The sequence below is a fragment of the Mus musculus genome, chromosome 2 (genome assembly GCF_000001635.26).
Source record: "Mus musculus strain C57BL/6J chromosome 2, GRCm38.p6 C57BL/6J".
NCBI lineage: Eukaryota > Metazoa > Chordata > Mammalia > Rodentia > Muridae > Mus > Mus musculus.
The window spans coordinates 136,550,807-136,564,332 of NC_000068.7; the positions used below are offsets into that span (position 1 = coordinate 136,550,807).

At 40.2% G+C, this 13,526-nt stretch overlaps 1 protein-coding gene and 1 long non-coding RNA gene across 2 annotated transcripts in view; one reads left to right on the forward strand and one right to left on the reverse strand.

Moving 5' to 3' along the window:
- Ankef1 (ankyrin repeat and EF-hand domain containing 1) overlaps positions 1–5,048 on the forward strand; it is a 23,534-nt gene extending 18,486 nt beyond the window's left edge. Inside the window, exons 8-11 of the mRNA NM_175667.4 lie at positions 1,510–1,736; positions 2,816–2,976; positions 3,880–4,017; positions 4,864–5,048. Coding sequence (NP_783598.1) covers positions 1,510–1,736; positions 2,816–2,976; positions 3,880–4,017; positions 4,864–5,022 — 685 coding nt within the window. The 3' untranslated portion in view covers positions 5,023–5,048. The remainder of the gene's footprint in view (positions 1–1,509; positions 1,737–2,815; positions 2,977–3,879; positions 4,018–4,863) is intronic.
- Gm32659 overlaps positions 1–13,526 on the reverse strand; it is a 186,579-nt gene that overhangs the window by 23,047 nt on the left and 150,006 nt on the right. The window lies entirely within an intron of this gene.

Genomic DNA, 13,526 nt, shown 5'->3' on the forward strand with positions numbered 1-13,526 from the left:
GGTGTGGAGTAATATTTTAATTGGCCTCTTTTATGGAGGACGAGGCAAATACAAGAAGGACTCCCACGGTGACAGAAAGCATGCCTACCTCTCCATTTCCTAAAGTCCATCTCCAGAGAGGTGACTTGATCTATAGAGATCTTTAAAGCATAGTCTTTTCATTTATTTCTTAAAGCTAAAAACAGCTGCTGGGTTTAATTGCTTTTTCTGCCACAGTTACGTGACTAAAAGCAAGTTTAGAATATTTCTATGCCTTGGTTTCCCCAAGTGTGCAATAGGCTCTAATAGGACCCAGCTCCAAATTCACTGATGAATAAACGACTTAAAATATGCAATGCTTTTATCAGCACAATTATTGTAAATACTTGAGGAAAGACATTTGGTGGTGTTACAGTATTTTATGGCATTTGCATTAATTGAAAAATAACTTTTGTGTAGTAAAGTTCTAATGACTAAATTTTTATATAATATATTACAGTGCTTAGATTTTAAAATAATGAACATTCAAATTTCAAAATATGCAGAGAAAGTAGACACAAAGTAGAATAATGTACATTTTATATTTTTTTACTCAGCTTTTATTTTCATTGAAATAAATTTAGAATTTTATTGCTTTTTAACCTTTGCAAAAAAAAAAAAAAAAAAAAAAAAAAAAAAACCTCCCAGCAACTAACTTGCTTTTCAAGCTCAACAATATATATAAACAATATATATTATATTTACATAATATGTGTGTGCCATTTCCAAGCTACGGCTTCTTTAGGGGAGCACACGGTTCAGTGGAGACCCTTGTACAGCAGAGATCAGGCAATGAGAGTAAAGAAATAAAAGCCCTAATGCCATCACACTGCGGGCTGGGGAATGCAGACAGCAGAGAAGGAGCTGGGTCACGGGACTGGGCAGAAGGGACAGAGTTCTGATTGTGGACTGATGGTGGCAGTGGGGTCCCCACCAACTGCAGCTCCTACTATATACATATATATGCACATATATATGCACAACAATATTTTAAACAATATATATGTTGTTTATATTGTGCATATATTGTATATTGTTTATATATTGTACATATTTATTGCTTAGCTTGAAAAGCTATACACACACACACACACACACACACACACACACACACACATATCCATACACACAAAAGAAGTTAAGGCTGCACAGGAAAGTATAAGGACATTTACAGTTTATTCTCCTCAGAGCTCTTCTGATTGATAATTTAATGAGGTTAGAATTTCATGGAATTGTTTACTTTGACTCTTTGGGGTCCAAGGTTTGAAACAACCAGAACTCTTTTTTTGGGGGGGTGGGGGGTGGGGGGAAGTTCGAGACAGGGTTTCTCTGTGTAGCCCTGGCTGTCCTGGAACTCACTTTGTAGACCAAGCTGGCCTCGAACTCAGAAATTCACCTGCCTCTGCCTCCCGAGGGCTAGGATTAAAGGCGTGTGCCACCACGCCCGGCTAACCAGAACTCTTAATTTATTGTATTTGTGTTATTATATAGGGCAAATGTTAATGCAACAGATAATTTTCTATGGACTCCACTTCATTTTGCATGCCATGCTGGCCAGCAAGACATTGTTGAGCTTCTTGTTAAAGCTGGAGCTTCAATAGATGCAACATCAATCAACAACTCCACTCCGTTAAGCAGAGCCATTGAAAGCTGTAGGCTGGACACTGTAAAATACCTACTTGATATGGGTGCCAAATTCCAGATTGAAAACAGAAAAGGTACGCATTCATATTGCTGATGGTTGGGGCGAGAAATGGGGATTGTTTTTAAATTCCAAATCCTGTTGGTTTTGCTCTTGTAGAGAAACTGTTTCCCAGGTACTGACACAAGAAATACAAGCCTTCGTCATAGGGTGGGGAAGTATCTCTAGTACCTAGCTGTTTTGAAGCCACTGGTTTAAAGGCTCAGCTCTTTATGTTTGTAATCTTTAAAGCTGATGTTTTTGTAAAGTAAAGTTAGAATAAAATATTTCTGGGATAATAAAATGGAAGGTGTTAGCATTCTGTCTAAACTCCACCCCTCAGTTACCTGGCAACAGCCAGGTATGCTCCTCCCCACAGTTACCTAGCAACAGCAAGGTAGGCCTGACCCATTATAAAGGGGCTGCTTGCCCCCTCCTCTTTCTCATGCTTCTCTCTCTTGCTCTCTTGCTCCCGCTAGCCCTCTTGCTGTCCCTCTTTCCCCATTCCCTTACCCCTTCTCTCCACCTGTTTGTTCATGGCTGGCCTCTATTTCTCTACTTTCTCCCTCTCTGCCTTTCTCTGCCTCTACTACCCTCTTAACTCCCACCCTCATGCCCTGACTAAACTCCGTTCTGCTTTAGGCTCTGTACAACAGCATTCTTTGAGTTGTCCCTGAATCACAGGTAGTATTATCATTAGTTATGTGTTATTGGTGATTTAGAATTGCCTGCTGATGTTGGAGGTAAAATAATACCTGTCTAAGAGCATCAGCTTCCTGGGCCATTTGGTGGGGTTTACCTCCTTGCAACATAGAAGGAAGAATAAAAAAAATTATCAGACACACAGACACACACACACAAAGATGTAGGGTGGGAACGAGAACCAATTTGACATTTTAAGATACGTGGTCAAAAGATTTAAGAAAGAAGTTGTGTTAGTCAATGGCTCTTGAAACCTGGCTGGGTATTGGTTGTAAAGTCCAGTCTGGAGAATATATATCATGTTCTGTGAATTCGCACTGCCATATGCTAACATGCTGATTTTTTTTCTGCATAGTCTATCATTGAATTGGTTTATTGTGACTTTCAATCAATTAATGCTTATGTTTGGAACAGGACATGCTGCCATGGATATTGCAAAGGCATATGCTGATTATAGAATAATTGATATGATAAAAGAAAAGCTAGATAACCTGCCTAAACAAGCAGATAATCAGAAAATGAAAGGCAAGCTTCCTAAACTGAAGACAGAAGGCACGGATGTTAAGAAAGAAGAGGTAAAATCCAAAAGAAGCTATCAAGTAGTAGCAGGACATCCTTAAACCTTGGGAGCATCAGTGGCATTATGCTATGCCTTTGCACAAGGGAAAGTAGCATGCTATGTGAACCTTTACAAAGACATATGTAATTATATGTAATTATATGTAATTATAAAGACACATCTAGGAAGAAAATTACTATTACTGAAGACTCTATATAGTATTCATTGTAAACAGAATCCACATGAAATACAAATGATTCAATCAAGTGATTAGGATATTGAAAAAAGAACTGATGTTGGATTTGTATCTACATGGTCCTAAATTTTACAGATTGGGTAAGATGACCCAAACACAGTAGGGAAAACAGTGAAGAAGAAATTGGTATTAGTAAGGATGTCCTAAGTACATTTCCAAGCTGGAGCTGCTTTAGGGGAGCACAAGGTTCAGTGGAGAGCCTTGTACGGCAGAGATCAGGCACTGAGAGTAAAGAAATAAAAGCCCTAATGCCATCACACTGCGGGCTGGGGAATGCAGACAGCAGAGAAGGAGCTGGGTCACGGGACTGGGCAGAAGGGACAGAGTTCTGATTGTGGACTGACTGTGGCAGTGGGGTCCCCACCAACTGCAGTTCCTATTTAAACACACCGTTATCATTTTAGTAGGAGTCCGTCCTATGAATATCCATAGATCAGGGATAGGTACCTTGAAAACCCATGCTATATGTCTTCACTAATTAAGTGAAGTCCAACAAGGCAAGCTAATTATCTTACCATGCCTAGAGCTACAGTATTTATAATATTCTGTCTTATCTCAAATGTATCAATTTCCTTCTTTCCTAACTTCAAAATAAAATGTAGACAAAATGATATTAGTGAACACTTGATTTTAGCAATTTATACTTTAAAATTGTTTTTCCAGGAAACACTGTCATCCATTTACACTGTGCCAGCAATAACAGAGGAGAAGAAAGTCCACAGGGATAGTGTGGTTTACCTCAATTCCCTGATTACCAGTGGCTTCACCAAGAAAGTTGATATCACATTTATCCCCAAAAGGGTAAGTATTTTGAGGAATGCCTCTATAATACAACAGAGAGCATAATGTCATTTTTTTTCACATGCTGACTGCACAGATCATCTGAGCAAATGCCAGCACCCATCTCCCAGTCAGCTCCGTGGTGGTCCCTTGGCCAGGTTCTGCCACATTCATCTTAGTGAGACCAAATGTTAACTCCCCAAATCTGGCTCCATTTGTTACTATGTCTATACTAGTATTTACATTTCCTTAAGGGACTGGAGTCTTCTTTAGTCAGTGGCATTCCTTAGAGCCACTCAGTCATCGTATTCTATAGACACTTGGTATTGTAACTTCTCAGACTCTATTCCTTACCAAAACATCTTGGAGCAAACTCGCTGGTCTCCTAGAATACCTGCCCTTAAATAGGTGGCGACATCTGTGGGGAAAAGAGTTATTTTTCCAGTACCCCTCCCACCATGCTGAATAAGTAGCACTCTGTTACAAAAATAACTTGACTTCTACATTAGACTTCCCAATTCCTTTGATCTTGTGTGTTGATATCATGGAATCAAGCAGCAGTTGGCCCTGAGATGACTAGAAGAGGAACTGAAGAGCATTTCTGACCTCTGTTCCTAGAAGGGTCTCACCAGAAATGGTGATGTCCACATAGCTACTACAGTCATACGATAGAATAACACAGTAGAGTGCACTTTCGACATGTACTTGACAGTTCTGATTGTAACTCCTGCAAGTCTTACGGTAGAGCTGTCACTCATGGATAGAGTGTTCATCTAGCATGTGCTTAGTTAGATAAAAAAATGTGTGAGAGTGAAAATTGCTGACCACCATGACAACAACTGCCTCAACTTTGGCTGTTTATTTAAGATTTGGAGTCCTGAAGCCACAACAGCAGAGCTGATCAGGAAGAGGGAGCTCCGGAGGGAGAGGTTCACATACGAGGTGGACTTTGAAGACTTCATGATGCCTTTCCAAAAGAACATCACGGAGAAAGCTCAGGCACTGGAGGCAACACTCAAGAACTAAGTCACTCCAGCAGCCTCCCAGGAGAAATACTCTGTGGCCCAGAGTCAAAGTTTGGAGAAAGTACGTATTTCCATCAAAGCCAAAGCAGTTCACCCACTGAGAATTTGTAATTAAAGGCCAGTTCTTGCAGCAACAGCTATAAGTGTCCTGGGCTCTATCATGTGGCTCCCTCTCCTAGTGCAGCAAATGGCAGGTTATCTATATAAATCCCCAATCTTCATTCAGGGTGAAGTAGGCCACGTGGCGGTTATAAATAGTGTCAAAACTTCATCAGATGTGCTCCATTATATTTATTAAAAATAATTCTAGTGCACATGCAAGGCCCAGGTATCAATCCCCAGAACCACTTTTAAAAAGAAAACTAACAATAATTATTTTGAATGTAGACATATAAAAAAAAAACCTTACAAAAATGAGTATAGGTAGAACATGCCTATAAACTCAACACCTCAACACTATGGAGGCAGAGGATTGCAAACTGGAGGCTATCCTGGGCTATAATGAGAGACCATATCTAAAAAAAAAATGCTGAGTGCATAGCCCAGGGGTAGATAATTCACCTAGCATATACATGGTCATTGGTAGGTTTTCTAGTGCAAAATCATCATCATCATCAACATCCTAGCAGGACTTGATGGGAACACAGTATAAGGAAAGGGAGATGCCATATAACCCCTAGATGTGGCAATTTGTTCTTCAAAGTGCAGTGTAAAAGTGCCTCAGCACCATGGGCCTGGTAAACTTTCAACACTGCACACGCTGCTGTTTTCCTCTACTCTGATACCGTAGAGCTTTTGCATCCTGAATAGCAGTTCTGTCCCCTGGAAGCAACTCTCAGCTAGTGACTAAGCAAAACTGGACTCGCTCATCTTCTGGTTGGAAGACTGAACCATAGAGGCCTAGGAGAGAGTTAAGGTCTATGAGGTCAGCATATCTCTATCTCTATATCTAACACACACACACACACACACACATATAATCTCCTCCCAAATATACCTCTCTCTGTTTCTAGGTAGAGGTAGCTTCTTTAAGGGTCTAAACTAACACTCAAAACCATGGGAATAACCTGAGTTATAATCTTAAAACTTCTTTCAACAGCTTTAAAGATAAAGTCCCATACCTTCTACTTACTATAAAATAAACATTTCTTTACTTTGGAGAAATTGCAACTAAGGGTCCATTCAAATGGTCTTGATATAATAGCTGATAATTTGAGCGAAATTTTCAGATACTAGAAAACTGTACAAGAATGACTAGAGATACCATAGTCCCTTAATATGTTTGGAGGAAGAGGACTCAAATAATAAAGGTGGATTTAAGGAATCCTGCATCAAGCACTGATAAAAGAATTATGGGAAAAGGGAGCCTAGCGTGAAACCTTCTAACTTCCTAGGGGGATGTAAACGTAATGCCTGATTGCTTTTTAGAAAGAAGATGTCATTAAATGCTGCTATTTAAGAATACAGGGCAGTCATTTTGCAAATATCCCTTGATGTTTGTCACTGTATTTTCCCAAGAACAGATTCAAACACTATGTTTGAGGCAACAATAGCGAGAATGTGACATGCTCATTCTTCAGTACCACGTTAGCCAGAAATGAGAATGTGGGGAGTTTGTGTCTCACATCACACATTTGTATCTTTGAAAGTATGTAAAGTTCATGAATTTTACTCACTATAATTAATCCACGGCTGATTCCTTATGGGATAAGTACTACAAGTATAATAATGAGACAATATTTGATGTCGTGTTTCCATTTCTTACATGTATGCCTTTCCTCTGATGGTCAAGGCGTCCTCTTCTCCCTTGATCTTGGTAATTTAAGAAGTCTGTACTTGTATATTCATTTCTTACTTGAAAAGCTGCAACTGTGGCGACAACTCCAAATGCTAGACAACTTATCTGCCATAAATTACTGTTCTATCTTGAGCTTTTACAGCAGGGAAAACACAAGCAAATTTTCTCCAGATTCCTTTTCTAGGGGAGGTTTACAGCTCCAAATACGATGAAGAGACGGCTTGTAGCTGTGTTGATGAAGAGACCACTTGCAGCTGTGTCGATAAACATTACCACAGGCTTCCTATCTTCTTAAAATCCCAATTTTCCAAACAAGTTGGTTTCGTGTCTCCCAAGGACCCTGTCTCCTCCCCCTTTTCTATTTATTTTTTAGTTGCTTTTAAATATTTCAGTTTACGTTATCTTAGACGTACACATTTGTGAAGTATAACATGATATAGGTGTATTAATACATCTCAAAGTGTTGGGCTGGAAAAATGGCTCGGTGGTTAAGAGAGCTTGTTGTTCTTACAGAGATCTTGAGTTCCACTTCCAGTAACCTTCTCAGGCAGCTCACAGCTCTGTGTAACTCCTGTTCCGGAGAGCCACTGCCCTCTTCTGGCCAGCAAAGACACTGCACACACATGCTGTACTTAGCATTCATGTAGGGAAATAGGAATCTTTTAATTATAAAAAAAATCTTAAATTTTATTGCCACTTACTGCCACGAGGCAACAAGAATATGGACATATAAATAAACTTTATTTGTCTGCTATAAATCTGCCTTTCTTTAGTCTCCTTCACAAGCTCCAGGTGCTGAACCTAGAGCAGAAGTTTCCCTCGTCCATTTCAGCCTTCACTAACACCATTTGATTAGCTTGACTCTCAAACTGTCCCTTATTCTGCCAGCAGAAACCACTAACATTCAACTGTTAATAACAAAGATGTATCTACATGATTCTCTATTTCTCGAATGTGCGAGGAAGCACGTATTCACTCAGGAACAACAGATCTGGGGGCACTGTATCAGCTCTTCACCTCAACCTCAGTAATGGGTAGAGACTTTGTAAACACAGATGGAGAGGAGACCGGTCCTAATTAGCACATTCCTTTCTAATCTCCTAATTTCTTTCCCTATATATGAAATGTTTATTTTCTTTCTAATGGCTTAATTCATTTGAAATGGAACTGTGTGTGATGGCTATTCAAGTGGAGTTTAATGCTAAGACCAAACAGAGCTGAGTCAGAGTTCCTCCAATACTCTGGAAAAGAAAGCACTGGTGTTGTTCCACCGAGGGGTTTATGGACAGCAACAGGAGCTAAGAGCTGGGTGTCACCTTCAAAAACTGTAGAAAAATCTGTGTGTGCATGATAGTCATTCTGTAGAGGAAGCTTTTCTGGCATAAAAATCTGTCAATGTTACATGAAAAGATAACTGCACAGACTATACAACATCTCAGATTTGTAATTTTGCAATGTGTCAATGGATATTTTCTAGGTTTTTCTGTGTTTGCAGAGTTTGGGGTATAAATTTTAAATAGCTTCTATTTTATTCTGACTTAGCTTGTATTTTCTAATTTTTAACAATGAAATATAGTACTTTGAAATAAATGACATTTGTTATTTCAAAAGACAAAAGGTGGATACACAGACGTCTAGAAAATCAAAGTGTCTAGAGTTTTTCCTAGTGGGGGACTCTGAGTTAAGAACTGAAGAGCAAGCAACGTGAGAAGGGAGCACCACTGAGACAGGGTGAGATACAGGATAGGCAAGTGAAAGAGGTCTAGCAGGGGAACTCGTGGGAATGGGAAAGGGGCAGCTGTTAGAACATCGGCAAAAGATCTGGGCATCTGGGATTCTGAAACACCATTATTCCCTACCAGCTAAGGGGTGACGAAATATTGTTCAGTGCCAGGGGTAATTCCAGGAAGGCCATGATAGCTATCTTCTAGAGAGCTTGGAGAAACTGCAGATGGGTGCATGGCACAGTAGTAGAAGGTGCTTATTTGATTTTACACCATGCAGACATGGGCAAAAGCATGAGCTTCATCGCCAGACTCAGATTTGAATCTTTCGTATCATTTCCTAACTGTATGTTGATTTGCCAGGTACCAGTGGCCATGCAGTCTTTGTTTCATCATTTGTAAAGAAGGGATAATAGTTGTGTGAGTTTAGATGGCAGCTTCCCAGGAACCAGCCAGATGTGTTAACAACCTTCAGGGCAAACAGCCCTATGCCTGTGTACTTTGGTAGCCAGTTGTGGTTCAATGTGAACCATCAGGCAGAAAGGAAAACCAAAGCAGGCAAAAGGAAGAGGAGCAGACCTAGAGCTAGAAAGCAAAGCAATGAAAGCTTGCTGACACACCCTCACTTCTAGTGAGGTAAAACGCCAAATTCTTAGTTTAAGTGACTGCAACATGCACTTATTTACTTTGTAGTAATCACACATGGGCAAATCATACTTGTTATAAGACATCGGTACTAATTCTAGTAGTGGCAGCTTCAGTAGACAGTGGCCCCAAGGGTTTACTTTTTAAAATTTTGTCTTCAGAAGTTGATTTCCTTTAGCATCAAAATAGTTTTGTAGATTAAACTGGTTCATAGAAACAGAGGCTGAGTCAAGATCTCAAGTTCAAGTAATCTGTAGACAGAAAGTTCTCAGACAAAACTGGCCAGAGAAAGGGACAAGATGAAACAAGAGAAAGAATTAAGGATGGGAGATCAAGATGGAGTTTGCTCTGGTCTGTGGCATGTGACACTGTAGAGGATGGATTGTACCAACAGAGGTTGTCTTAGCCAGTAAAGAGGTCTGGGCTGTTACCTCCAGCATCAGACATTAGCTAACTCCTGGTCAGGAGAGAAACCTCACAGCCATCATCAAATGGCTGGGTGTTGAGTGACTCTGATCAGGTAAGGTACGAGTCACTCTTCATTATCACCTTTATCGAGGAAAAGGGGTCTAATCAATCTCGCTAGGGCACACCAACATGCATGTTTGTGGGGCCATTTCCTGAGACCTCTAGGTCATTAGTGGTCCAAATGGTTTAGTTCATTGGCAGATATGAAATTTGAATAGATTATTGGGAGGTGATTAGGAGATGGTTACTGAGAGTGTGTCCCTGAATGCTATATCTGGCCCCGACATCTTCCCATTTCTGATTCTCTCTGATACTATTGGCAACACGATAAAGATGGTTTTGTGCCACGTGTTCCCCATAACTGCAGTTTCACCCTTACAGTGAGCCCTGGACCATGGAGCCGAGGGAGACTTGTGATCTAGTACACAAGAATAATACTCCAGAGAGGGAGGCAGCTTTGAGCCTCCACTCTCATCAGCTGAGCTAGCTGACACAAGGGGCTACAAGCTCGCCAAGGGAACCTGGATGGGATACTAGCAACAGCTTCTACAAATGTGTGCTTTGTGTTGAAAAGTTTTAAGGCAGAGGTCTAGAAGGGAATTCTTTGTGAGGTCATTTTGCATATCGTGCTTTCTCTTTCAAGTGAATGTGATTTCACAAACTTGTCTTATTCACCACTAAGAATAAAACTGAAGAATGAATGAGAACAGCAGTGCAAACTGGCAGCTACTTAGAAGAACGCAATTCAAAGTCCCATTGCTAGTTTCTGTTTCTTCAAACTTTAGTATTATTAGACATTGGAGAGTAAAAACATCAGAGACAGAAAGATGATTTCTTCCCCCATGTTCTGGGATAAGATTACATCTACTAGGTACAAATTAATTGGCCCAGCAAAGTTAGTTTAGCAACTTATGTTAAATTTTCAATTTAAGAAATTCAATGTGGAGCCACAAATGATACCCAAGACACCCACTGTACTCACATCTTGTATTGATGGAGGGTGGTATAAGAAGAGAGACGGAGGAAGCTAAGATACCTTCTGCATAATGACACTAATTTCAAGAAGCCAACTGGACTTTATTGGTTTTTGTAAAAACCATTTTCATGGCCTATACGATTTTTGTGGCTTTCTGTTTGTTTAACTTATGAATCCTAAGGGGAAATTACAAATGAAGGTAAATGGGACATGCATGCAGATCAAAGAAGCTCATGATAACATCCCCAGATCCTTCGGTAGTAATTACTACATCTAGCTATGTCTGGGTAACAAGGAAGAACTAAATATTCTGTTTGCATTCTGGAAGTCCGTGGAGATTTCTTTGATCCCAAGTAAACCATTAGTGTGTTATGCCTGCGTATTTATTCAGGATTACTAATGCTGATATGTTTCCCTTTTGTCTTCATAGGTAAGACTTTGAAGAGGAACTGATACACAAATCTGATCCCCCCTAGATTATAGTGATTTACCTGATGATTTGAAAAACTCCCCTGATTCTCTAAAACTAAGAGAGTATTATGGTCTTTGTTCCTGAGGCTTCAGTATCAAGCTCCTGCCTAAGGAAATGAAAAAAATACAACTTTCCTCGTAGGAATTAATGAAATCAACATATAAAATAAAATGAGCAATATACAAAGTATTCTGAATACGTCTGAATGGATTCCCCAGCCAAAGCAACACTGCACAGCTAAAGAAAGAGTCAGAGGGGGCATCTATCAGCAATAGGACATCAAAGGAATAGCCAGGTATACGATACATCCCTAGAGAATGTCCTAGGTAAGGACCTCTATATATCTCCCATCCATCATCCTACACTTCTAAACCCTCTATACTGTCAAAGGCTAGTATTGTCGTGTTGTGTCAGCCAGCAACCCTAACTCTGCACACATCCCACTTTATTCATTCACTCAGCATATGCTTATCTAGTGCTGGTAATGGAATCCCTAAACATTTTCCTTGCTCTTTACAAGGGGTAACTGATCCAGGTTGTACTTCCCAGATTTCTGCATCATCTGCTTTCCAGATGGATTCAGAGAATGGAAATTCTGTGTGAGACAGAAGGTAGAGGGAGGTGTGGAGAAGCCAGGATAATTCTCTCTCCCTCGTTACCTTCAGTACCATCCCAGGCAATAGCTGTGTCTGTCTCTGTCTCACTTCTCAGCTTCTACCTAACAGTCATGCCACATTTCCACCAGATGATCCATCCATTGTGTTCCATTAGTACTCCTACCCTCCCTGTCCTAGATCCTAGGAATAATACCAATGACCTTTGTTCTTAGAATCTGGACTACTTGATGATGCAATCTCTTCTCTAGCCTCTTCTTCATAACCACAAATCCTTGGACATACTCTCCTTTCAAAAGAACCCAGAGTTCTCCTTTTCCTTGATGGGATCCTTATTTACTAAGCATCGAATGTGTCAAGAGGCAATGAATTGCAAAACCAGACTTGGTGGCTACCCCAATAATTGAAGATTATAATGCTTTAAATATTCTGCAATGTATTTCTATAAGATGTAATATAGATGAAACACTTGATACAGTGAATGTGGTGGTTTGAATAGGTATCAACCCCATAGACTTATTTGTTTACTTGGCCCTTAGGGATTGCATAATTAAGAGGTGTAGCCTTGTTGGAGGAAATGTTCCATTGAGGGCCTGGGCTTTGAGGTCTCCTATGCTCAACCTATACCCAGTGTGGCACACAGTCTCCATGTGCTACCTGCAGATCAAGATGTAGAACTCTTGGCACCTCCAGCACTGTCTGTCTGCACATTAGCATGCTTCCTGCCATGATGACATTGGACTAAACCTTTTAAACTGTAAGCCAACTCCAATTAAATGTTTTTCCCTTATAAGAGTTGAGTTGTGAAAAACCATTAAAAAAAAGAGTTGAGGTGGTCATGCTGTCTCTTCACAGCAATAAAATCCAAACTAAAACACTAGCACAGAACACAAAACAATTATAAAACAGTATAAGATTTCTAGTCACAGCCCTCTATGGTGTATCTTTAGTCATTAGGGATGATATACATGATACTCAAATTATATACAAATAAGATAGCTGTGAGATCAGGTATGTATTTATTGGAATATCCTTTATAATCACTGGCCATGAAGTTAGGCACATACATTGTTGAAATTGTTTCATTACTGTAATGTAATACTGGAGTCAGGCTGATTTTATAAAGAAGAGTGCTATTGGTTCATAGTTTTGCATGCTCAAAGTCCAACAGCCTAGTTCAGGCTGGGTGAAGAACATCGATGGCTCTCTTGCCTCATGGAAGATGCAAAAAGCAGAAGCTTCTGGAAGTGGAGGTCACATTGCCAAGTGGAAATCCAGAGAGAACCTTGGTGGGGTAGAGCTCAGGCTAGTATAAGAATATTCTCATGAACTGACGAGGGTATCTGTAGTTGCTGATTTTGTGTGTCAACTAGACACAAGTTAAGAATCATCAAAGAAAAAGGAGCTTCATTTGAGGAAATGCCTTCATGAGATCCAGCTGTAAGACATCTTAGTGATCACCCCATCATGAGTCCTGGGTTAACATATAAGGAGGCAGGCTGAGCAAGTCAGGGAAAGTAAGCAAGTAAGTAGCACCCTCCATAGCCTCTGCATCAGCTCCTGCCTCCAGGTTCTATCCCTGCTTGTGTTCCTAATCTGACTTCCTCCAATGATGAGCTATGATCTGGAAGTGTAAGCCAAATAAACCCTCCCCAATTTACCTTTCTGCATGGTGTTTTGTCACAGCAATAGAAATTCTTAAGAAAGAGCATTCATAAGAAACCTCTAAACCCCTTGCAAGAACACCCCAAATGACCTCACTAGGCTCCACTTCTATAGGCTTCCATCCTGGAACATCTTCAGTTTAG